Source organism: Procambarus clarkii, chromosome 37, assembly GCF_040958095.1.
Source record: "Procambarus clarkii isolate CNS0578487 chromosome 37, FALCON_Pclarkii_2.0, whole genome shotgun sequence".
Taxonomy (NCBI): domain Eukaryota; kingdom Metazoa; phylum Arthropoda; class Malacostraca; order Decapoda; family Cambaridae; genus Procambarus; species Procambarus clarkii.
Window position 1 is genome coordinate 18,615,580 of NC_091186.1, and position 27,636 is coordinate 18,643,215.

At 38.8% G+C, this 27,636-nt stretch overlaps 1 protein-coding gene across 2 annotated transcripts in view; it reads left to right on the forward strand.

Moving 5' to 3' along the window:
* The window catches only part of LOC138372051 (uncharacterized), a 38,926-nt gene extending 11,845 nt beyond the window's left edge, over positions 1–27,081 (forward strand). Inside the window, exons 5-8 of one of the 2 annotated variants that reach the window (XM_069337188.1) lie at positions 3,693–3,752; positions 5,377–5,433; positions 15,038–15,154; positions 23,641–27,081. In XM_069337188.1, coding sequence (XP_069193289.1) covers positions 3,693–3,752; positions 5,377–5,433; positions 15,038–15,154; positions 23,641–26,894 — 3,488 coding nt within the window. In that variant the 3' untranslated portion in view covers positions 26,895–27,081. The remainder of the gene's footprint in view (positions 1–3,692; positions 3,753–5,376; positions 5,434–15,037; positions 15,155–23,640) is intronic. The other variant, XM_069337189.1, reaches the window with a different exon arrangement.
* The last annotated feature ends 555 nt before the right edge of the window (positions 27,082–27,636 follow it).

The window sequence follows — 27,636 nt, forward strand, 5'->3', positions numbered from 1 at the left end:
GGACATAACAAAACATCATCTTTTTTTAATTTTGAGATGTGTGGGTTGGGTATTGACTTCGCCTATGTAATTGTGTTTATCATCAGATAAATTGTTCTTGAATAATGATGCCCAAGCATTTCATATCTTTAATTAAATCTGATGTTGGAGAGCTATTTTGTTGGGTTAAATGTATAATGCAGCACACTATAATCATATTTTGAAATATTCGGTTAAACCAGTTTGAGTCGAATGCTTGCTGTCTAGACACGTAGTCTGGGAGCCCACTGGTCACATGGACCGTAATGTTTAATTATTATATCATTTATTCAAGGTACCCAGTTATTGGTTGTAAGACTTCGTTCACTGCAGCTCCTCTGTTAACCACTGCACTGCGCAAAACGGCAAATGCTGTTTTGAGAGTTGTCCGTTTTTTTTTATTAGGCTATATTTTAATGTTTTTTAATGTTTTCATCACTGTGTTTTAAAATAAAAATAGTTGAGTTTGGAAACATTTTGACATTAACTTTACCTGAATATTTATAAAAACAACAAAACTATGTCCTTAACACTTTGGCATACACTGCGCGCCACCCCTCAACTGTGCGATATGGGACCCAGGGTGTCACGGGAGCGCGCGTAAATTCTGAAAAATGTATACTCTCTTCAACTTTGTCATCTTAATTCTCGTCCTACACCTACGAGATTAAATTTTGTATCATTGTGTTCGCAATAGAATTCTCTACAGCACTAAATGCATATAAACTCCAAAAGCCCGGCTAATTACCCGCAGCAATCAGAGAAAGTGCGAATGAGTTACCCAGGAGCGCGCAAACACGATAAAATGTTTTCACTATTTTCACTCTGGTCACCTCAATTTTCGTCCTAGGTCTTTCATTTTGGCCTCAATGGATTCACAATAGAATTCTACAGAGGAACATTAGCATATAAAATAAAAAACCTGGTCACACTCCAACCGCCGACGAGTTGAAGACGGGCCACGCGTTAGCCGCGAGTGAGCGCTCAGACGCCTTCCAGCTACACTCCCAATTCCCGCCCTTTTCAAGCCTTTCTTTCTCAATTTTCTTCCTGGAAGGGCCTTGTTCATGATCACTATCCATCGTGGAGTAAGCATAGATAGTTTCTAAAGCCGCAGTAAGAAATATAGCCACGGAAAATAGCTGAAATGTTCACACGTTTGAGATGCAATGGGAGGCGACATTGGTCACAACAGTGGAGCGAAAACAATGGGCCCACGGCGTGTGCCAAGCCACCTGAATGCCACGAGGCTCAACAAAGAAAATGGGAAGATATCGGCGCGCATTTTAAACCCAGTCCCAAAAAAATCGGATAAAAACCTGATTTTTGGCGATTATTTAACCCTTAAATGGCGCATAGCTATATACCATTTGACACCCACAGGCGCATACCAAAAAAAAAAAAAAAAAAATTATTTTTTCTTCCTAACCTGTTAATTTGTGTTCACTGATCACGGGAAAAATAATAAAAAAATCGTAAGTGGCATATATTGCCCACTATAGGGCGGGGAAGTGTGACAGAAATCAGGCGCTGACTGAGCGTGCGTCCCCAGGCGGTCTGTTGATAGCCAGCTGTCAGGCCAGAGTTTCCACAAAGAGATAATTACCCAATTATTTCAATGTCTCTGATTGATTTTTCGTAGTTTTTTTGCTGTAATATTATTCAATAGTGTGTAGTGTGATATATTTATAGAATAAAATGAGTGAATCATCGCTGTACTCAAAAATATGGTGTGCGTATTGTTGATTCAATTATGTTCATCAAACAGTGAACAAATACTTTGTCGGTTATTACACTATATACACACGTTATATATATATAAGTATCTGGATGTTTTGTTCACCATGACAAACCACTAAGTTGGTATGCTGAGTGGCAGTGGCTACCTTGAGGCTACCTTGAGGTGCTTCCGGGGCTTAGTGTCCCCGCGGCCCGGTCGTCGACCAGGCCTCCTGGTTGCTGGACTGATCAACCAGGCTGTTAGACGCGGCTGCTCGCAGCCTGACGTATGAGTCACAGCCTGGTTGATCAGGTATCCTTTGGAGGTGCTTATCCAGTTCTCTCTTGAACACTGTGAGGGGTTTGCCAGTTATGCCCCTTATGTGTAGTGGAAGCGTGTTGAACAGTCTCGGGCCTCTGATGTTGATAGAGTTCTCTCTCAGAGTACCTGTTGTGGCAGTGGCAGGCAGTGACTGGCTGCCACTCCCTCCCTCACCTCACCTTACCTGACTTGCCACCATTCTCCACCCACCATACTGTTTTTGCTTTTATATACAGATGTTATATATAAGTATTTACATGTTTTGTTCACCATAACTGTACATCTAAGCTTGTATGGTGAGTAAAGGCACAAAGACGTAGCTACTCACACAGTCAGCTGGTGGCGGCCGCCCTCAAGGCCAGACGCACTAATATTTCTCCTACAACAATACTGTTTGTGGTGTTATTACGCTATATACACACATTATATATAAATATCTACCTGTTTTATTCACCATACTTGTACAAGTAAACTGGTATGGTGCCCAAAGACCATCGTGGTCATCAGTAAACAACATGATAAGTCCTGCAGACGACTCTCCTCCCTCACCAAAATGGCGGCTCCCAACCTCCTACTCTCGCTGTTATCTCACACTATACACACGTTATATATAAGTATCTACATTTGTGTTCACCATAGCGAACCACTAAGCTGGTATGGTGAGTGCAGTCAATAAAAGGTGGCCACGCACACTCAAAAGACAACGCCACCTTCCTCCCTCCCACAGCATTACTCCTTCCTCCATGGCGCACAGCGCTAAATATCACCACAATACTGCTATTATCAGATCCCTGGTCAGTTTTATCACAGTCAGGGGTCTTCTGTAATAATATCATCTCTACATAATAGCATGAACAAGTATATTATGGCATTTTTAGGTGATGCTGTGGTCACAAGCTGAACAGCAGTGCTGTGAGCTCATGCTGCGTGCGTCAGGCTTGGTAGCTCACTCAATACTGAGGCCCCTAACACCCTGGGGTTTGGCCCACGATTTTTTTAAAAAATGGCGTCTGTTTACAAGAGCCCTGATGAAGGTGTGGTGAACCCCGTGTATCCGCGGGCCATTTAAATCTTGCGTAGTACTCCAAAGCATCATATGATGCGATGCGCAATTTACTGCAAGTTGGTCAAAGCATCATATGATGCGATGCGCAATTTACTGCAAGTTGGTCAAAGCATCATATGATGCGATGCGCAATTGAAGGGTTAAAGTGGATGACGCAATGCTGCGTCATCCCCGGCATTACCGACAGTAAACGGATGACGCAATGCTGTGTCATGCCCGGGTGAAAGTGTTAACAATTGCACTATGAAGTTTTTGCCAAAAACAGGTGTGCAGTGCAGGGGTTAAATGAAGGCTACAATTATATTTGTACTGGCTTTGTGTGCAATACACATGCAAATAAATTTATTGTCCTACATGTCTGTGTTCCTGCATGCCTGTAGGACATGCCAGTGAGGAATTTTCCCACAGTGGATTATGGGGGAGAGATTTTACCACAAAATTCAAAACATATCTAGGTTGATTTTATTATTCATTGCTTGAATATTTTTAAATCTTTCTCAGTACATCATAAATACAGCATTCTGTATTGGGTAATGATAAACTATAATTTGGTTATCTATTTACCAGTGCAAAGCATCAAAGAGGAATCTCCAAAGAAACGAGGACCTGGCCGGCCTCCCAAACAAGGTAAGAGTATATATATTAATCTATTAAATTTTTTAAATACTGTAGTGTGGAAACGCTGATAGTAATAGAATGGACATATTGTACATGTAAAGAGAAAGATGATAATTATTCTCAGGAATTAGAAACCTTTCTTACAATGAGAGGTAAAAAATGAAATCACAATAAAGTGATAAGATCTTTTGATCAAGGTAGTAGAATTGAACCATAATCCTGGGTCACCCTGGATGCTTGCCTTGGACTGGTCTAACCCAATACAGTATTTCAAAATTATAATTATACTGTACTGTACAGTATTATACATTTAACCCAACAAAATATCTCTCCAACATCAGATTTAATTAAAAATATGCAATTTTGCCAGGTCGTGTAACTTATATGCATATTGTAATAAATGCGTAAAGCATGCGCCTGAGGTGACCTAGGATGCCGTTTCTATTCCATCACCATATTCCAAAGATTTTCTTTAGAGATTAGCCCTTACAGTGCAGTTATCATAACTCGTCAATCCCCAGGGTAGTGTAATTATATGTCAATTTTAGTTATTATCACCTGCTTTTTGTTGGGAGCTCTGTTGGCTCTCTGAAGCTATCAAACTGACACGTGTCATATTAGTTGAGTGTCATCAGTCCCGGGAGTTCGAGTGCCTAGTGGGGGCCACGAGCCAGAACCTGGCCCTCTCGGAGAGGTGCAGGGAGCAATGGCCATATGAGCACTCTACATTTAGAGTACAGTATGTCATGTCTGCCATCGACCAGGGAAAGCACCCAGAAAGGTAGGCAAAACAATACAAGCCCTCTACTGGTGATAATTGCAACCTACATCCGAACACAGCCAAAGAACTCCCCTCAGATGAAAACAAACAAACAAGCAAGCAAATTGACATCCAACTAGTATGCCCGGTCGTTAGCACCCACCCCCCTTCCCTCGAAAGGGGGGGGGGGAGTGTGTGTAATGTAGGGCCCTTCTAACCACTCCTCAGACTCTCTAAAACTACAGGAGGAGGAGGATGTCCTCCTGTGTCAAGTTAGGTTAGTTTGGATGTATTTATACCTCCGCTTATTTTCTGGCTCACTTTTGCTAGACCAACGAGCGGAGGGGGGGGGCCGTCCTAGTCGTACCTAGATGGTCTCTCAAGGATTTACCTCGTTTCCATGCGATCATGGGTGGATCCTTGGGAAATTCTGGCCACAAGGGGGTGTTCCACATAGGTCTCTATTAACCAGGACCAGACTAACGACATCTTCTCCTAGAGTTGTTTCGCTAGGCTGAAATAACTATTTGAAATTCAAAGTACTGATCTCAGTTATTTGTTGTAAGAGTTGTTCACTGCAGCTCCTCTGTTAAATGAAGGCTACGATTATATTTGTACTGGCTTTGTGTGTGATAGACATGCAAATAAATTTATTGTCCTATATGTCTGTGTTCCTGCATTTCTGTAGGATATGCCAGTGAGGAATTTTCCTATAGTGGATTGAGGGGGAGAGATTTTACCACAAAATTAAAAAATTAACTAGGATGATTATATTATTCATTTTTTGAATATTTTTGTCTTCCTCTGTTCATCATAAATAAAGCATTCTGTATTGGGTAATGTTAAACTATAATTTGGTTATCTATTTTCTAGTGTATATCAAAGAGGAATCTCCAAAGAAACGAGGACCTGGCCGGCCTCGCTATGACGGTAAGAGTAAAAACCTATTGTGTTATTAAATAGTATAGTGTAAATCCTGATAGTAATAAAATGGACATATATTCACTTGAATAGAGAAAGATGATAAAGTTAATCCCAGGAACTCAAAACTTTCCTTACGAAGAAAGATTAAGACAACGAAATCATAATAACGTGATACAGCTATGAGAAAATCTGTAAAATTAGTTAGATACTTTATAATACTTTAGAACAGGAGTTCGTACAACTGGTTAGAAATGTTAAAAAAGAGATAAGGAAAGCAAAAAGAAACTATGAAGTTCACATAGCAGGGCAAGCGAAAACAAATCCTAGAGGGTTTTTTCAGTTATATCAAACTAAGACTAGGGAAAGGATAGGTCCATTAAAAACTGAGACAGGTTTAATGACGAGGAGATGAGTAGTATTTTTAATAAATATTTTACATCTGTATTTACCAAAGAACATAAGAACAAAGGCAACTGCAGAAGGCTTATTGGCCCATACGAGGCAGCTCCTATCTATAACCACCCAATCCCACTCATATACATGTCCAACCCGCGCTTGAAACACTCAAGGGACCCCACCTCCACCACGTTACATGGTAATTGGTTCCACAAATCAACAAGCTGTTACCGAACCAGTATTAGATATTGCAAATCAAATGCAATATCTTTCATAGACAACTGGGAACACTTCTATGGAAGAAATGGAATGTATGCTCGTGATGGGGTGCATCTATCGAGAGCTGGGGTTGTTGCTGTTGCGAACTCGTTGGAAGAAGTGGTTAGAGGTGTTTGTTTGGGTTTAAACTGTTAGCTGATAGAGGTATGGGAATTGATTTGGAGGAAGGAGATAATAAAAGTACGTGTTTGTGGGAGAAAGGAATTGGCAAAATGATCAGGGAAAGAGAAGGGCCTCAAAATAACAATTCACTTAGGGTATATTACACTAACAGTAGAAGTCTAAGAAATAAAATTAACGAATTAAATGCTCTTGTCTGCACAGAAAAAATAGATATTATTGCACTTACCGAAACATGGATGAATGTAGAAAATAGAGAACTATTAGCTGAATATCAAATAAATGGATTTAAACTATTTCACACAGATAGATATATTAGACGAGGAGGGGGAGTAGCCATATATGTTAGGGACAATTTGAAATGTTGTCTCAAAGAGGGAATCAAAACTGAGCCACACACAGAAACTATTTGGATAGAATTATACGAAAAAGCAAATAGTATTATAATAGGAGTTATATATAGGCCACCAAATTTAGACAGAATGGAAGCAAAGCATCTATGGGATGAAATATCTAGGGCATCTAGATCTAACAGTATTTACGTCATGGGTGACTTTAATTTTAGTGGAATAAACTGGTTGAACAAAACAGGGAATAGTGAAGCAGAAGATTTTCTAGAATTAATTGACGATTGCTTTCTTACGCAACACATTAAGGAACCAACACGGGAAAATAATATTTTAGATTGTGTTAACTAACAGGGAAACACAAATTAATGGCATCGAAATAGGGAGTGAGCTAGGGAACAGTGATCACAAAGAAATCAGATTTAGCATAGAATGGAATAGACCTGTAGGAGAAAATTCTGTTAAAGTGCCAGATTTTCGAAAAGCTGATTTTAATAGCCTTAGAAATTTTTTGGGTCAAATTGATTGGAAAGTCTTGGGTATGGGGTGGGGGCCGGTCTTGGAGCGAGACATGAACCCAGCGATAGGTGACGTAAATGGGGATTTCGATGTGGATTCAATATATAACTTATTTAAGAATATTCTAAACGAAGCACAGGAACGTAGTACTGTATACCATGCAAATTGAATGGATCGAATACCAATGATCCAAAGTGGATAACAAAGAATTTGAAGAACCTTATAGGTAAAAAGAGAGCTTGGTACAAAAGGATTAAAAATGGGGAGGTCACTTTAGAACAGGAATTCGTACAACTGGTTAGAAATGTTAAAAAAGAGATAAGGAAAGCAAAAAGAAACTATGAAGTTCGCATGGCAGGGCAAGCAAAGACAAATCCTAAAGGGTTTTTTCAGTTATATCGTACTAAGACTAGGGAAAGGATAGGTCCATTAAAAACTGAGACAGGTCAAATAACAGATAGTGATGAAGAGATGAGTAGTATTTTTAATAAATATTTTGTATCTGTTTTTACTAAAGAGGAACTTAACAATATGCCTTCAGCCGAACAAGTCTATGTGGGTGGGAACGAGGACAGGTTGACGAGTTTAACAGTTACCAGGGAGGATGTTCTTAAATAAATAGTAAAACTCAAACCAAACAAATCCCCAGGGCCGGATGAAGTGTTTGCCAGGGTGCTTAAAGAATGCAAAGAGGAGCTTTGTGACCCACTGTCAACCATATTTAATAAATCAATAGAGTCAGGCAGAGTGCCAGAGTTTTGGAAAGTTGCTAATGTGATACCAATTTTTAAGAAAGGAGATAGATCACTTGCGTCTAACTATCGACCAATTAGCCTAACGTCTATTGTGGGAAAGTTACTCGAATCTATAATAGCAAATTAAATTCGTCTTCATCTTGAAAAACAAATTAATAATTGAGTTGCAACATGGTTTTATAAATGGCCGTTCATGTTTAACAAATTTGTTATCTTTTTATTCTAGCATTGTTGAGGCAGTTGATAGTGGTAAGGATTGCGATGTTGTGTACCTTGACTTTAGCAAAGCTTTTGATACAGTGCCACATGAAAGACTGATTAAAAAGTTAGTCTCTCATGGTTTTGATACAGTGCCACATGAAAGACTGATTAAAAAGATAGAGTCTCATGGTATTGGGGGTGCTATATTAAGCTGGATTAGGGCATGGCTATACCATAGGAAACAGAGAGTTAGTATAAATGGAGTCAAGTCAGAGTGGGAAAATGTTGTAAGTGGGGTGCCTCAGGGCTCTGTCCTGGGACCTCTGTTGTTTATAATATATATAAATGATTTAGATTCAGGTTTGAGTAGCAACATTTGCAAATTTGCCGATGATACGAAAATCGGTAGGGAAATTAATTCGGAGGAGGACTCACTATCACTTCAAGTTGATCTAGATAGGGTTTTGAAATGGTCGAAGGATTGGCAGATGCAGTTTAATGCTGATAAATGTAAAGTTCTGAGGTTAGGTAATGATGATAGGGTTACAAGATACGAGCTAGATGGTGTTGAGATTGCGAAGTCGAATTGCGAAAGGGATCTGGGAGTTATGATTAGTAAGAATTTAAAACAAAAGGATCAATGCATAAATGTTCGTAATAAGGCAAATCGGACACTTGGATTTATTAATCGCAGCGTTAGTAACATAAGAACATAAGAACATAAGAACAAAGGTAACTGCAGAAGGCCTATTGGCCCATACGAGGCAGCTCCTATTCTATAACCACCCAATCCCACTCATATACTTGTCCAACCCGTGCTTGAAACAATCAAGGGACCCCACCTCCACAATGTTACGCGGCAATTGGTTCCACAAATCAACAACCCTGTTACTGAACCAGTATTTACCCAAGTCTTTCCTAAATCTAAACTTATCCAATTTATATCCATTGTTTCGTGTTCTGTCCTGTGTTGATACTTTTAATACCCTATTAATATCCCCCCGGTTATGTCCATTCATCCACTTGTAAACCTCTATCATGTCACCCCTAACTCTTCGCCTTTCCAGTGAATGCAACTTAAGCTTTGTTAATCTTTCTTCATATGAAAGATTTCTAATTTGGGGAATTAACTTAGTCATCCTACGCTGGACACGTTCAAGTGAATTTATATCCATTCTATAATATGGCGACCAAAACTGAACTGCATAATCTAAATGGGGCCTAACTAGAGCAAGATATAGCTTGAGAACCACACCAGGTGTCTTGTTACTAACGCTGCGATTAATAAATCCAAGTGTCCGATTTGCTTTATTACGAACATTTATGCATTGATCCTTTTGTTTTAAATTCTTACTAATCATAACTCCCAGATCCCTTTCGCAATCCGACTTCGCAATCACAACACCATCTAGCTCGTATCTTGTAACTCTATCATCATTACCTAACCTCAGAACTTTACATTTATCAGCATTAAACTGCATCTGCCAATCCTTTGACCATTTCAAAACCCTATCTAGATCAACTTGAAGTGATAGTGAGTCCTCCTCCGAATTAATTTCCCTACCGATTTTCGTATCATCGGCAAATTTGCAAATGTTGCTACTCAAACCTGAATCTAAATCATTTATATATATTATAAACAACAATCATTTATATATATTATAAACAAATATATATATTATAACAAGACACCTGGTGTGGTTCTCAAGCTATATCTTGCTCTAGTTAGGCCCCATTTAGATTATGCAGTTCAGTTTTGGTCGCCATATTATAGAATGGATATAAATTCACTTGAACGTGTCCAGCGTAGGATGACTAATTCCCCAAATTAGAAATCTTTCATATGAAGAAAGATTAACAAAGCTTAAGTTGCATTCACTGGAAAGGCGAAGAGTTAGGGGTGACATGATAGAGGTTTACAAGTGGGTGAATGGACATAACAAAGGGGATATTAATAGGGTATTAAAAGTATCAACACAAGACAGAACACGAAACAATGGGTGTAAATTGGATAAGTTTAGATTTAGGAAAGACTTGGGTAAATACTGGTTCAGTAACAGGGTTGTTGATTTGTGGAACCAATTACCGCGTAACGTGCTGGAGGTGGGGTCCGTCGATTGTTTCAAGCGTGGGTTGGACAAGTATGAGTGGGATTGGGTGGTTATAAATAGGAGCTGCCTCGTATGGGCCAATAGGCCTTCTGCAGTTGCTTTTGTTCTTATGTTCTTATGTTACTAACGCCTCAAATAATAAATACCAGTATCCTATTTAGGAAAGACTTGGGTAAATACTGGTTCGGTAACAGGGTTGTTTATTTGTGAAACTAATTACCCCGTAACGTGGTGGAGGTGGGGTCCTTCGATTGTTTCAAGCGTGGGTTGGACATGTATATGAGTGGGATTGGGGGGTTTTAAATAGGAGCTGCCTCGTATGGGCCAATAGGCCTTCTGCAGTTACCTTTGTTCTTTTGTTCTTAACAACTCTGTTACTGAACCCATATATACCCCAGATCTTTCCTAAATCTGAACTTTTTCCAATATATACCCATTGTTTTGTGTTCTCTCGCTTGTGTTGATACATTTAATACCCTATTAATATCCCCTTTGTTATGCCCATTCATTCACTTATACACCTCTATCATGTCACCCCTATCATGATAAATACATAAGTCTATCATAAGAATGCCTCCAGCATAGGATGACAAAGTTAATCCTACAAATTAGAAACCTGTCATATGAAGAAAGATTGACAAAGCATAAATTACATTATCTTGAAAAGTGAAGAATTGGGATGGACATGATAGCAGTGTACAAGTGGAGGAATGGGCATATGGGCATAACAAAGAGATATAAAAAAGGTATTAAATGTATCAACACAAGACAGAACACGAAACAATGGGTATAAATTGGATAAGTTTAGATTTAGGAAAGACCTGGGTAAATACGGGTTCGGTAACAGGGTTTTTGATTTGTGGAACCAATTACCGCATAACATAATAGAAGTGGGATCCCTTCATGCTTTCAAGCCTAGGTTAGACATATTCAGTATTTGTAGATTGGGTTATATAAATAGGAGCTGCCTCATGTGGGCCAATGGGCCTTCTGCAGTTACTTTCATTCTTATGTTTCTCACATTTTGCATTTATCTTCATTCTTATGATATTGTGTTCTTATATTTATGAATATGGTTGATATAATTTGAAGCTGCCTCAAACTGGTCAGCAGACCTTCTGATGCTTTCACAAATCTTATGTTTGTATGCTCTTATGAATGATTATTGTTAAGAGAATGAGGAACATATGACCTCCATACACCTCACTTGGTCTGTATATAGTCTGGGATATTACCATTGGTTGCATCAGATTGAGAAAAGCAGGGAAAGAAGAGAGTCATAAAATTGACTGCACGTTTTCAACACTTGAATTGGCCGTAGTAAGGTATTTATTTATTTTATATAATGTGTATATCAAAGTAAATCATATATCAAATTTCTTCTTTATGCAACTGTTCGTATTTTTCAAATTGCCCACCAATTGCCACGTAACGTGGTGGAGGTGGGGTCCCTCGATTGTTTCAAGCATGGGTTGGACATGTATATGAGTGGGATTGGGTGGTTATAAATTGGAGCTGCCTCATATGGGCCAATAGGCTTTCTGCAGTTACCTTTGTTCTTAAGATTTTGAAAGTCTTTGCATTTAGTCTGTTACTTACGGAAATTAATTCTAGAAAATCTTATGCTTTCATTAGTATAATGCTTCATTATTCCCTGTTCTGTTAAACCAATTTATTCCACTAATTAAAGTTGCACATGACACAAATACTGCTAGACCTAGATGCTCTAGATATTTCATCCCATAGATGTTTTGCTTCCATCCTGTTTGAGTTTGGTGCCCTGTATATAACTACTATTGTAAGATTATTTGCTCTTTCGTTCAAATTCTATCCAAATAGTTTCTGTATGTGGCTCAGTTTTGATTCCCTCTTTGAGACTACATTTCAAATTTTCCCATACATATATGGCTACTTCCCCTCTTCGTCTAATAATGTCTGAAATAGTTTAAATCCATTTATTTGATATTCAGCTAATAGTTCTCTATTTTCTACATCCACGTTTCAGTAAGTGCAATAATGTCAATTTTTCTGCGCAGACAAGAGCATTTAAATCGTCTATTTTGTTTCTTAGACTTCTACTGTTAGTGTAATATACCCTAAGTGTGTTCCCTGATCATTTTGCCAATTTGTTTCTCCCACAAACACATACTTTTATTACCTCCTTCCTCCATATCAATTCCTACACCACTATCTACTAACAATGGCGATGCTCATTCACTCTGGTTCTGCTATGCTGCCTGTTGGGCTGGCAATTCTTATGGCTCTGGTTTCTCTGGAGTTCCCTGTGGGTTCTAACCCACAGGGAACTTCTATCCCCTTTCTATTCATGCATCTGAGGTGGAAGCATATTAGGCAGCTACTGCTTTATGGGCACATTTTGTCAGTGTTCAACATCAAAAACCCAAGACTTCAATACTCATCCCCAACACATATGGGCATATTTGGCCGCCCTCCCACAGCGTTCAAAAGAGAACTCGACAAGCACCTTCTACGAATAGCTGATCAGCTAGGTTGTGACTCGAACATCAGGCTGCAAGCAGGCGCATTGAACAGCCTTGTTGTTAAGACCAGCAACCAGGAGCCTGGTCATAGACTAGGCTACAGGCATGTTTAGTCTCGAAATCAACAACAGATAGGCAAGTCCCAGTCTCCCTCCTTAATTCCAGGTTCATCAGTTGTTGTTGTTTAAGATTCAGTTACTGGGAACAAAACATTCCAAGTAGCACTGGCTATGGTGAGCCCATATGGTTCATCAGTTCGTTGGGTGTTTTTATATATCCAGAGCTGGTGGAGGACTGAGCTCCAGGCTACGTGGTGGTGGCAATTGCTATTATTAACAGGTTCTTGCTACTTTCGAGTGAATTCATTTCTTATTGAATCGTTCAGGCAGTTGTTTAGTGGTTTTGATGCTTCAAGTCTTGTGAAACCAGCAGTTGGAGGTTTAATTTTGTAAATAAAGCTCCATAAAAATTGGTAGTTTGTGTTTAATTTTGTAAATAAAGAACTTAACAATATGCCTTCAGCCGAACAAGTCTATGTGGGTGGGGATGAGGACAGGTTGACTAGTTTAGCAGTTACCAGGGAGGATGTAATTAAACAATTAGAAAAACTAAAACCAAACAAATCCCCAGGGCCGGATGAAGTGTTTGCCAGGGTGCTTAAAGAATGCAAAGAGGAGCTTTCCGAGCTACTGTCTACCATATTTAATAAATCAATAGTCAGGCAGAGTGCCAGAGTCATGGAAGGTAGCTAATGTGGTACCAATTTTTAAGAAAGGAGATAGATCACTTGCGTCAAACTATCGGCCAATTAGCCTAACGTCTATTGTGGGGAAGTTACTTGAATCAATAATTGCAAATACAATTCTTCTCCATCTTGAAAAACATAAATTAATAAATGAGTCGCAACATGGTTTTACAAATGGCCGTTCATGTTTAACAAATTTGCTAACTTTTTATTCCAGCATAGTTGAGGCAGTTGATAGTGGTAAGGATTGTGATGTTGTGTACCTTGACTTTAGCAAAGCTTTTGATACAGTGCCACATGAAAGACTAATTAAAAAAATAGAAGCTCAAGGTATTGGGGGGTGCTATATTGACTTGGATTAGGGCATGGCTATTCCAAAGGAAACAGAGAGTTAGTATAAATGGGGTTAAGTCAGAGTGGGATAATGTTGTTAGTGGAGTACCTCAGGGCTCTGTCCTGGGCCCCCTGTTGTTTATAATATATATAAATGATTTAGATTCAGGTTTGAGTAGCAAATTTGCCGATGATACGAAAATCGGCAGGGAAATTAATTCGGAGGAGGACTTACTATCACTTCCAAGTTGATCTAGATAAGGTTTTGAAATGGTCAAGGGATTGGCAAATGCAGTTTAATGCTGATAAATGTAAAGTTCTGAGGCTAGGTAATGCTGATAGAGTTACAAGATACGAGCTAGATGGTGTTGAGATTGCGAAAGGGATCTGGGAGTTATGATTAGTAAGAATTTAAAACAAAAGGATCAATGCATGAATGTTCGTAATAAGGCGAATAGGACACTGGGATTTATTAATCGAAGCGTTAGTAACAAGACACCTGGTGTGGTTCTTAAGCTATATCTTGCTCTCGTTAGGCCCCATTTAGATTATGCAGTTCAGTTTTGGTCGCCGTATTATAGAATGGATATAAATTCACTTGAACGTATCACTTAGTCAACGTAGGATGACTAAGTTAATTCCCCAAATTAGAAATCTTTCACATGAAGAAAGGTTAACAAAGCTTAAGTTGCATTCACTGGAAAGGCGAAGAGTTAGGGGTGACATGATAGAGGTTTACAAGTGGATGAATGGACATAACAGGGGGATATTAATAGGGTATTAAAAATATCAACACATGACAGAACACGAAACAATGGGTATAAATTGGATAAGTTTAGATTTAGGAAAGACTTGGGTAAATACTGGTTCAGTAACAGGGTTGTTGATTTGTGAAACCAATTGCTGCGTAACGTGGTGGAGGTGGGGTCCCTCGATTGTTTCAAGCGCGGGTTGGACAAGTATATGAGTGGGATTGGGTGGTTATAGATAGGAGCTGCCTCGTATGGGCCAATAGGCCTTCTGCAGTTACGTTTGTTCGTATGTTCTTAATAAAGTTCCATAAAAATTGGTAGTTTTGAATGTAATCCATAAGAATGAATGTGATTTGGGCCCATAATTATATTTTTTTTTGTTTTGAAGTTATTTTGAGGATGTTAAACCTGTTTTACACAACTTTGAGGTGCTCGTGTAATTTAATGTGTGCTTGTTTCATTCTTATGAACTTTTAGTAATTGAAATAAAGAATTTAAAAATGTTATTAATTGTACTGACTTGTTTGATTTAATTGCTATTTTTTATTCAGATAATGCCCAGTTGTGTATTGCACTGAACTTGGCAAAGAAATGTATATGGGAGACTTACATGAAAAATGCCATTAAAGGTCATGAAGAACAGCTCAAAGCTTGCACAACTCAACCAAGTAAGTAAATTTGAGAATTTTTATGTATTTGTTAAATGTAATGTAATATGATATGCATGCTGAAATGTGATTACCAATTGTAGGCACAGGAACATTAACAAAATTCCAGGTGACCAAAACCTTGTTCGGATTTCCCCTCCCTGTTCACACTCATATAATAGCCCAGGTTTGCAAACACTGCCGACAGAGCGACATACACACCCTAAGATTATGGGTGCGAGGTTACACCACAGGCTGGCTAGGCTGAGGAACACTGCGGATGACCTTAGACAAGTAACTCTTGGAACTGGACCAAGGAAACGGGGGGTCTGCCCACAATGCATCCACTAAGGCAGAGTCCGTGGCACGAAGGTAGTAACCGAGAGCCGCTACCAGACAAAGCACATATTGCACCCCAGCCTGAACCAACCGGGCATCAATGACCAATAGACCCTTCCAGGAGCCATTCATTCATTCTCCACCAGAAAAGATGGAGCCGGCTGCAAGCAAACAAAAAGCCCAACAGGGCAAAAGAACAAAAATTCCCAAGACAAATAGAAAACAAAGTTTTAAGAAAAAATTATGGACTGAAGGGGACACCATAAACAGAGAAGAAACATGGCTCAGAGACCAAGCAGGCTTCAGGCGGCTCATGAGCAGACTGAAGGTAAAACAAGGCACAAGACAGACTGGAAAATGGAACCAAGTCAGAATTGACCCTGAACACACACTGCAGTGGCTCAACCAGTTTTGCATAATACGAGGCAACAGTACTCGGCATATGATGCCAATTAAACAATTTTCTCTATATATCTTACCACTATCTGAATCTGAACAAAATACTGCCAAGAAAAATTGCCACAGGTTTGACGGACTGAATGATATCTGTTACGCAGTTTGTCTTTATCGTATTTGGTTCATTCAAAAAAGTTTAAACTATTTTATGTAGTGCAGTATTGTATTGCCTTTGTTCATTCATACTGACAGTTTTTTTGTACTGTATCTGGCTCACATAATTTAACTGGAAAATAAATTGTAGAGAATACTGTATAAAGGAATGCCCAAACGCTTTGCCAGTTTGCGGGGGCCTGAATTTAAACTTAAGCTGTATCATAAGTATTTTGTCCCCTTAAGTTTTATGAGGACTATTAAAGATTTTTTAGCAAATAAAATGCTCCTTTGTCATAGTGGGTGACTCTTGTAGTGCTCTCATGACTTTGGAATCAGTTAACCTTACACATCATGTAATAGGAGAAATCCAATATCGGCTGTTTCTCATCTCTTGCAGATTTAAGTAGGTTGAGTTTTGCTGGGTTCCCAGCCATATTGGTATTACTTAAATGAGCGTGTGGACACTGCCGCTGAGGAGGCTATCCGCACTTGTCCTATTACTCGAAAAGGTGTTCTCTATTCCTATTTCTATCCAGTCATTCATTCCTCAATTCATGCCTGTTGGAAGGGTCATTGGGCTTCTGTTAATGATAACAAACTGCATGCTCTTAACCTTGTTTAAGATTCAGCTACTGTGAATGAAAAGTTCCAAGTAGCACGGGCTATGGCGAGCCAGTAGTAGACTTACCTGGCACAGGAGCAGGGTTGTTACTGTCTTAACCTTCATGCTGTGCGGCTTTTATTGCGACATTCTGGTGGGGCGTGGAAAATAGTGCCCCCCCCCCCCCAATGTTTTTCTTTTTAAATTGTTAAAGTTCCTTCCTTTAACATATATTCGTAAAAAAACAAATATATAAAACTGCTTAATTTGGCTGTGGCAACGTGGAGAAGATACGATGTCATATCATTGAGATGTATGTGCCCGTGCAGGAAGCTTCCAGAGGCGGTCATGCTGGCAATTCAAGATTCGCAAGTTGTCACAAATATATTTTCATTTATTTTTTCAATGCATTTTAACCCCTGCACTGCACACCTGTTTTTGGCAAAAACTTAATGGTGCAATTGTTAAGGACATATTTTTGTTGTTTTTATAAATATTCAGGTAAAGTTAATGTCAAAATGTTTCCAAACTCAACCATTTTCATTTCAAAACACAAATAATGATGTAAACATTAAAATACTGTATAGCCAAATTAAAAAAAAATAGTACAACTCTCAGAACGAGATTTCTCGGTTGGCGCAGCACAGTGGTTAAATGCTTTCTAATTACTTTTTTTTATCGTATCTGATGCACATTTGTGTCCTTTACAATATGTATATAGTAGAACGTTCATAATATTCCAAGGAACTGTGATACATGTACTACTAATATGTCCACAAAAATTGTTTATTGTCTCAATATTACTTATCCAGTATTTGTTTTATTTACAATATCTACACTCACACATTATTTATACAGTAACACACTGTATTACACACGCTCAGTACTTTGGAATCGTGATAATCAAAGAAGCCGTCCATGATACGCAGCGCGACTTTGCACTCGCTGTAGCAGGTACACACAGATTTTCGCTTCCTGTTTCTTTGTTCTGTGTGCTTGCAAACAATGCACCTTTGGCTTTAGTTCCTGTAGGTGTCCTTGTTGGAACATGAACAACTGTCCTTACACTGTCTTCCTGGCCATACTCAATGAGTATGGCCAGGAAAATGTTGATGACATTTTTGCTTTATGGCCCCATGACCTTAATCTTTTCCAGCCTTTCCTATCCTCTCTTAACAATCTGACTCCTTCTATCCATTTCAAAGTTGAGTGGGAATCTAATTCCCTCCTTCCTTTTCTTGATGTTCATGTTCACAGCTCTGTTTCTGGGTTCTCTTTCTCTGTCTACCGTAAACCCATGCATAGTGGCATGTACATTCACTTCTTTTCCTACCATCCTCCTTCTGTTAAGAAAAGTGTCCTCGTCTCTCTCTTCCTCCGCGCTCTACGCATCAGCAACCCTCAGTTTCTTGATTCTGAAATTGCCTTTATCTACAAATCATTCTCTCGCCTTGGTTATCCTTTGCATTTCATCAACTGTGCCTACTCTCAAGCTAAACGAAATTTCTATCATCCTAAACCTGCTTCCAAAACTAGTAGCACTGTACTATGCCTTCCCTTCATATCTGAACTCAAAACTTTTACCAATACCTTTCGTCCTCTTGACATTAAACTCGCCTTTCGACAAACTAACACACTTCAAAGCAATCTAGTTCGCACTGCTCCTCCTGCTTCTAATGCTGCTGGTGTCTACTCTATTTCCTGTTCATCTTGTCCTCTCCAATACTTTGGCGAAACTGGCCGTACACTGAATGACAGACTTAAAGAACACAAGAGAAGTGTTAAGTCTGCAGACACTAACAATGCTCTCTTCTGCCATGTGAGGAATTCTAATCATCCCATTGATTGGTCTTCCTCCAAAATAATCTTTCCTGCATCTACTCTACACAGACGCCGTCTTGTAGAATCGGCTCTTATAAACAATGTACCCAACATTAACTTGAGTCCTGGCTTTGTTGCTGTGGACTCTTCCCTTTCACAGTATATACTCAAATGCTCTAATCTTTCTAACAAACGTGACTTAACATAAGCTTTCCCCCTTCCATTTATCTTTCTTTCTCTTTCCTTTTCTTTCTCTTTTCTCCCTTTTTCTGTTCATTGTCTTCTCCTACGCTCCCTTGCTATCCTCTTCTTATTCCTATTACTATCTCCTTCGGTGGTTATAATAGGAGCTGCCTCGTATGGGCCAATAGGCCTTCTGCAGTTCTCATTATTACTACTATCCCCTACACCTTACTTTCCTCCTCAGCTCTCTTGCCTATTTATTGCCTGTCCCTACCTCCTCATCACAATCGACTTGAGAAATAATGTAAACTGAATTAATCCGTTCCATACTCCCAAAAATATTAACTTAAAAATACATTTTATACCGAATAGCATTTTTTATACTAGCTACAATACAGTATGTATATCTTACCTTTATTGAGGACTCTTGTTGGCGTATGGAAGACGGTGAGGAGGGGGGGTAGGAGGAGAGGTGTTACTGTTTGAAAGGAGAGTCCCCTTCCATTATAACATTAGGCAGTAATGACTTCTCCTAGGTACACTCTCTCGTATGTTTTGCCTGTATACCACTGAGACCTGGTTGTGGCTCACTGCTTGTTTTTCTCACTAAGAACCTTTCCATAGAGACTTGTTTTCCCCTACATCTGAACACTTGATGTAGATGATGATGAAGATTAAGCCACCCAAAAGGTGGCACGGGCATGAATAGCCCGTAAGTGGTGGCCCTTTTGAGCCATTACCAGTATCAATAGATGATACTGGAGATCTATGGAGGTGCGACTGCACCCTGCGTGACGGGAGATGTCTCCCGACTTGATGTAGTGAGGCATTTGGGTGAGTCGTTTCAACAAAACTTTGCATTTCTTCCCATACTGCACACCACTTCTTAATTGTTGAGGAAGGGACATTCTGTACTGCCTCCTCCTTCCCTGAAGAAATTTCCTGTCTCTTGTTGCTGCTCCTTGTGAAGGGCTAGGAGTTCTTTGCTATGTTCCTCTACCAACTCACAACACACAATACTCTCAACTCTCACAACACTGTGAAAGCCATGTCTTTTTCTAAATTTCTCAAACCATTCCCTGCTTGCCTTAAGGAGCCCAGTGGCTGTGTACCGAAACTTCCTCAAACACACTCAATGTTTTTGTGAATATCATCATGACAAACACTCCAACTTTTTTTTAATGGATCAACATCACACCATGAACAGAAAAAAAGTTAAAACAGAAAAAACAAAATTCACAATTTCAAATTAGGTTTAAATATATTAAAATGTCCCCCAACTGGTATTTTATTCATTATGGTCTAAGAATGGCATATACAGGTAAGGTTCACGTTCCTAAAAGAAAAAATATTCTCAGTTTATTTTTTTCAGTTTGGCCATCCAAATACACTGTAAGACGCAATAAATGTATAACTCCAAACGTTATGACTTTATGAGTAAACGATCCTTAGAACTAAGAACTTTGCACATATGTAAAAATGGTGAGAATCGGTCAGAAACTGAATTTTTGAAGCTCTCAAAGTTGAAATTACTTTTTTTTTAGATATAATTGAAGTTTAAGTTATCGACAATGAATATGGTAGTTCTGATTAATGAATTTTCTTGTATGTTTTAATAAACATTGCTTGGCATTCGTACTCAAATATGTGAAAGTTGGTCAATATGTTTTGAAATGTAGTCAAGAAAAAATAACCCCCCCCCCCCCCCCAAAAAAAAAAATATAGCGATAGCAAATATATATATATTGCAGTAACCTTATTGCCCATATATAGGTGATAAGGTCCTCATTCATCAATACAGCCTCAAGAGACAAAGAGAATAGAGTTTGAAATTTGTAAATAAATTGCTTCCCCCACCCCCCACCCCCACCCCAAAAAAAATGTCACAACTTCTGCCATCTGTGGCTGATTAACATATTGACCAATTTCGTTCCAACTTTACATGCTTAGTTCCAAATATGCATTCTCCCAGATATAGAAGTCACAACACAATCCACATACAAACAAAGGAGAGAGGAGAATAAAAGTGGTTGTCAGTTTTTCATACAAAGGGACATAAGAAATATTGCCAATGGGCAATGTATTCATATGATATATATACTACTACTAGATTGATTGATAAAGATTAAGCCACCCAAGAGGTGGCACGGGCATGAATAGCCCATAAGTGGTACAATTTTTTTTTTCTCAGTATTCTGAGGTTGCATTTAACCATCAGGCTGTTATCGTGGGGGAGGATACTGCTGCTACTAGTAAAGAGTAGTAGTATATATCATATGAAGGAGTAGTGAGGAGTACTGTATATATCATTCATATGATACATACTCCTTGCTACTACTATTCTTCTTTGTGCGTCGGACAGGTGCTTGCATCTTTTTATCCCTCATTTCCAGTACATAGGTATTATCATTATTATCAGTACCGGTTGCCCCCCCCCCCCCCTCCCTCCTGTCTTGCACAGATTTATTTACAAAAAAATTGTAAAAAAAAATCCATTTCATAACATTGGGATGAAAATTTTACGACCATGGTGCTGGAGATGCTAAATAGCTGGAGATTTGTTTAAAATTTTTTCACTATATTTCATATTTGGAAAAATACTTCTTAGTCACCAGGCCTCTTAAACTCTTTCGTATCTGCATCACTCGTTCCAGGGGTTTTCTTTATAAGATCTTCATGCAATGGCCTTGCTTTTTCACAAATGATGGCCTCTGAAATGTTATCACCCACTAACTGTGATAAATGTGAATTCAAATTAATAATAACTACTCAACATCCTCAAGTGTTTGTGTTCTATGTTTGGTGAATATTGATACACCTATTGCCACTTTAGCACTCATAATTTTTTTTCTTAGTAAGTACGGTGAATATCGTTGATATAGATTTGTTGTACTGCCTAGCTAGATAACAACCCGCACACCATCTACATGTTTACGAATGATCTCTTGTTTTTCCTCTATGGTCTTCCTCACATGTGTTTTCTTAGGATGAACCTTACCACTAACTTTCTTTGGACCCATGGCATGATATATAATAATTACTTAGTGTTCAAAAACAAAAAAGCACAAAAACAATGAAATTCTTTACAACCGCGAACGTCACTAAACGGACGGCTCTGATAAACTGAGGCGGGGTCGCCCATACCACCAGGAACCACATGCTTGGTCAACCCATACGTGTATCAACAAAGTTGCAAGTCGAGGCAAAGGTCGTAAGTCAAGTTGTATTTTTCAATGAAATGGTTGTAACTCGAAAAAGTCATAAGTAGGGGCAGTCGTAAGTCGAGCAGCTACTGTAATCACAAAATTTCCCTTTAATATCACCAAACACTTTTTGCACTTTCCAGAGTCGATCATTTCGATCAACATTTTGAAGATTTTCAAAGTGTAGGTACTGTAAAATGAACAAATCAACAAGGGCCATGACGAGGATTCGAACCTACGTCCGAGAGCATCCCAGACGCTGCCTTTATAGACTGAGCTACGACATGGTTAAAAGAATTGCAACCAGAAGTTCTACTGAACTTACTTGGCTCCTGCAGCCTCTCCGAGACACAAATCACAAATTGCTATTGATCTCTGTGTGTAATGAAGTAAGGCTGAAGAGGTAGAGAATGGCCTATTGACATAGCTCGAGTGCATGGGAGAATTGTGTAAAACCCTGGTTTGTGTCTCGGAGAGGCTGCAGCCTCTCCGAGACTTACTGCAGTCTCGGAGAGGCTGCAGTAAGTTCAGTAGAACTTCTGGTTGCAATTCTTTTAACCATCTCCATGCTGAGATGCTCTCGGACATAGGTTCGAATCCTCATCACGGCCCTTGTGGATTTGTTCATTTGATGCATCACGCTATTGTGATTTCTCTGTGTAATGTAGGTACTGTAGTAGTAGCATCAAGAACCTGTCTCATGACATGTATTCGTTGAGCACGGGTTCGAACAGCACAGTCTTTGTTCCAACATATCATCAAATTGAGGCTTGTATGGTACAAAATTATCACAGTCCTCCCACACAAATTCACCCATGCTCCTTGTACTGTACTGGCACACCACCATGGTGGCCATTCCCATGGGCATCATTACTACGGGTCCGTTTTCTTGCACTAAATCTCAGTTGGCCAGGAGATGAAGCTCTTCTACTTTATATACTAGTAGGGCAACCAGGGGAAAGTAGATGTAGAGGCAACAATGTTGCCATGGGGGGAGACATGGTGGCCGCCAAATCTCCGCCTAGTAACACCACCACGGAAGCCGCTAACACTCGGTTTATCTGTGCTACTGGTATCAGAAGCGTCACTGAACCCAGAAAATTATTCATCTTGGTCAACAATGGGAGATGACACAGGTGGTGGTGATAATACTGGCATGGTGCGATGACCTGTGAGGCTGCAGCACGCATGGCACTCATCCTGTACAGGACATGGTTGCTCGATCAGAACTGAGCCTACCCACAGCCCTGGGGCATGCTGGGATTTTTTTTTCAAGATGGCTGCCGCTCACTGGAGACCTCATCTCGTAACCTCATCACTGGAGGCCTTCATCTCGTAATCAACCTACCATGTGCATGTTTTGAAATCTTAAGATATCCTATCATCGCTCACATGTCGGGTAGCTGACCGCCATACCCTGTGTTATGTCGGATGGTGCAGTGCAGTGATTGAGGGTAGCCGGTCCCCTTAGCCTTCCTCCTACCACAGTAACCGATGGTGAAAAATGGCTCTGGCAAAGTTACTTATTTTTAGGACATGAGTGTGTCTTGCCTGTCCCTGAGTCACATGTCCCTTGATAAAATCCGTGGTGAATCTGATACCTTTGATATCACTCACCTTATACGCTTTTGTTCTCGTATTGGCATTCTTAGAGATATTTAGCGTCTTTTGATTATCCTACGACTTTGATGGTGCTACATAGTTTCCCAAGCTTGGTGCTTTCTTTTGATAATTACTTAGCAAATAAAAATACACAAATATAGAACCATGTGTTTTAATTGAAGTAATTAAAGCTTAAATTTTTTCAGATTTTCTGGAAGCACTGCTCTCTGGTGCAGGAAGGCTAGAGCCCTGCAACAAGTCAAATTATAAAGGAATCGGGCAAGATGGCAGAATTTATAACTTTGGTGATGTTGTGGGCAAAACTCCCGCATTAGCCGATAGGTCAAGTGACTGCACTAGTATCAGAAAGTTAAAAGGGAGGAAGAAAACAAAGAACCGTGTCAACACAAGTCATAGGCTTAAACAATTATCAGCTGTTCGCTCAGAGTGTGAGTCTATAAGTGATGAAAGACAAGAGTCTGACTTAGCTCAGAACAAAGACAGTGTACAGCAATGCCCTATTCTATTATGTGATGATTCTCCCATTGTGCATGTGAACACTCCAATAAATAACAATAAAGTTAATGTTACTAGTAGTCCTGGTGATGGGAACCAGCATAAACAAACACCTTCTGTTGAAGCTTTACCAGTTGTGCAACTTTTGTCAAAAGCCACCTCTTCAAGTGACATTCAGGGGGAGAAAACATTCATCACTTCAGACAATGGAGGAAATCAAGGTGCGTCAGTGGTATCACAGAATACTATAACAATTACAGCACATATGGGTACCAAAAGAAAAAGAAATGATGATAATAAAGTTATCAAAAGTAGCACAAGTTTGTTACCTGCAATCAAGAGATTTTGTTCATCAAAAACTGCTTTTGAATCAAGTCTTGCAAAGGCTTCCAATAATGAAATTAGAAAGCATTTGATCCAAAAAGACATCTTAGTAGGAGCATCGTTGCAGGGCCAGTCTGTTGTTTTATCAAATAATGTTCAGCATGCCAAATGTCATAGTAATTCTGCATTTCAGTTGAAATCTAATTATTCACATACTCCAGCAAAGATAAGTGATACTGAGGTTGTCAGTATGAGAAATGAAACTGCAAGGAATGAATGTTTACCCAACTTGGGCATAACTGATCAAACCTTTGACAATAATTTACCTGTAATTAAGGATGTTTGGTCACAAAATTCAGTCTCTGGTGCTGTGAATGGAACTCATCATTGTAACTTAGTTAATTCACAGAGTGGAATAATGGGACTTCCAATAATAACTGAAGTTACTTCTCTAGCTTCATCAAACCAAGAGGAAAATGTATATGGTAACCAAACAGGAAATGCTCAGGTATCTATTAATCAAATTGAAAAGTGTCAGAATACTGAAAATGACTCCTCAGCAGGTATGAATGTTATCTATGGAAATAGGCAAAACCCAAATGAACTTGGGGGCTTCAATACATCATTGACTGAAGATGGCAGAGAATTTCAAATAATTAAAGATAGCCAGAATATAAATACCATTTGGAGAGATCAGTTACGCACTTCAGACAAGAGACAGTATGGTCGTCATTCCCAAAAGAATTCACCTGACATTTCTGAAACGGTGACCACTGTTGCTCTTTCTAATGACATATCTAATAAAGCTGCAACTAAAATAACTGATGTAATTTCTGGTCATGCATCACAAAATTTAAGTACTGTAAACCAAGAAATGAGTTCTAATTCAAAATCTGGTATCTCTGCTTGCTCAGTTTCGACTTCAATAAATAAATCTATTTCAAGCTTTCCTCAAGTTTCAAGCTGTATTGAGGCTTGGCACAAAGTGTTCCCATGGATGCTGTACAGAGAAACGGATCATGGCTTTTTTTGCAAAACATGCAAATGGGGTGCAAATACTTCTGAATGTCATACACAGAGCATGGTATATACTATGAAAGATTCTTCAGATGTCCTTTTTGTTGCTGGATACCTGCGCACTCACCAAGAAACTCATTTTCATAAAACCACTGAGCACAGGATATCACTTGTCATTACTCTTTTCAAAAGTATTTATCCTTTTATTAGGCATAGTTTGTATAAGGGACTGCAAGATCTCGTAAAGTATGCAGTTATCCATAATGGGGGAAGTTTTCCAGGCCCTGAAGATCCACCACAAAGGGGATATTTCACTTACTTCATGATTATGCGCATTGCTGAATACATAGAAATGGATCTCTTGGCATCTCTTGCTAAGAGTCCGTTCTTCAGTATAACTTCAGCTGCAGATAAGGAGTTTGCCATTCTTCGTTGGCTAAATCAAAAGGGAGAACCAGAAGAGCACTTCTTCTGTTCCAAAATTTGTCATCCAAAAGAAGATATGTCAATTAGAGTCTATCTGCAGAAAAGGGAAGTTGATATGACTAAGCTGATATCATTTAGTCACTTCCCCAACAAAAAGGTGACTCCATCTTGTGCACAGATATCACAATTGGCAATTCGTTATCCACCACTTAATATGCTGATGAAGTGGCTCCAAAAGACATGTTTGTTGAAAGATATCTTTTATCACCTTGAGATGTTTGCTAGACTTTGTAGGATACATCCAGATCTTGCTAGGTTTCCTGAAGTAGCTGAAGTAGTTCAAATTAAGAAACCAGTCAGCTATGGCTGTTTAGTGAATGAGAAAATCATGAAATTCTTTTTTGGTGCTATTAATGAAATTAAAAGTGTGTGTGTTAAAATACATAATGAAACTGGAAATGTGGATGCTCTTAATTTTAGCAAATGGGAATTAAAAAACAGTACTTCGGTTCAGGGTTGCGTGTCACTACTTCATACGCTGCATAACCTGCTTGCTAAAAAAGACTGCTCATATGTGAACTTGTATACAATGATTAATGAATTCAGATCTTCAGTGTGTTCCAAAATGAAAGTTCGAGAAAATTTGGAAGCTGATGTGTATGCAGTTTTGTCATTATTTGACTTGTATCTTTCTCATGTGATAATTTCTTTACTCACTCCAGAACAAAAACTTGCCGATATCTTCGCCAAGAAGTTAAGGCATGTGACAGTTAATGATGTAGAAAAGATCACTGGATATTTAAACTCCAGTTTTGAAGGAGGAAGCGAACAGTGTTTGCAAACTCTTCTAAGACTTTGTATAATACTTTCTAAAAGTGAAGACTGCAGTGTATTTGAGCTCTTAGAATGTTTTGCTACAAAACAAGAATTGTGTAAAGCATTCCCAGAGCTCTTTTCCTTTTATCAGAAGATTAAGGTGTTGCCCTTCTTCCAAGCTGACACTGGCCAATATATGTTTAACCTTGCAGTCTTAGAGATGCTGTCCAGTAACAAAGTTGAAAAGCATTATATACCTTTGCTCTCGCTGATTATATTGGAAGGTCCTCCAATTGAAGATATAGATATTGGTAAACTTTTGGATATTTGGGCATATAAATGGAAAATGCTACATTTTTAGTTTATTAATGTGGGTTCATGGACAAATGGTTTTAATATGCATTATGCATTTCAGTTGATTAATGCTTTTAAATTATATAAATTAACTGATATAATCAACTGGTATAATATATTGCTGTGAGATTTATAAAGTATTTTGTAAAAAGGTAATCTTTTGTTACAGAATATCAAATAAACATTTAAACGTTGTGGTGCATTTGTTAATAGGTCCTTATTAATTTAGCAGTGATAGTAATTTAAAAATAATTTTATCATGCAATAATACATTGTTATGGATTTTCCTAATGCTTTTGTTATTGTATGACTTGAATCTGTGCTTTCCAAACTGCCGTGCTTGGGTTTTCTAAAGTGATCTTATTTTAGGCTCGTTTGTAACTTTCGCTGGTAGAACTGTCCCCTGCTGTCATCGAGGGCTCACTTTAACCCTCAATGATGGGCTCTGACATTGAGGGCCCTCTCCCTCCTTAAACTGGGGTGTTCCATAAGGTTGTCTTATGTTGTCTATTTTCTGAAACATTTTCCTTGATCTTTTCAGATCTTATTATATCTTATGCTATATATTCTTATGCTGATAACTCCACTTTGAACTTTTGTCCAACTGTTCGGTTCAGTAACAGCCTCGCTTCTTGTAATTCCCTTATAGTAATGATCAGCACCATCGTACATACATTGCCATGAAAGACAATTAGAAAGTAGAAATCGATACTATTGAATTTGGACAAACTGGAAAAAGTTTTGTACTG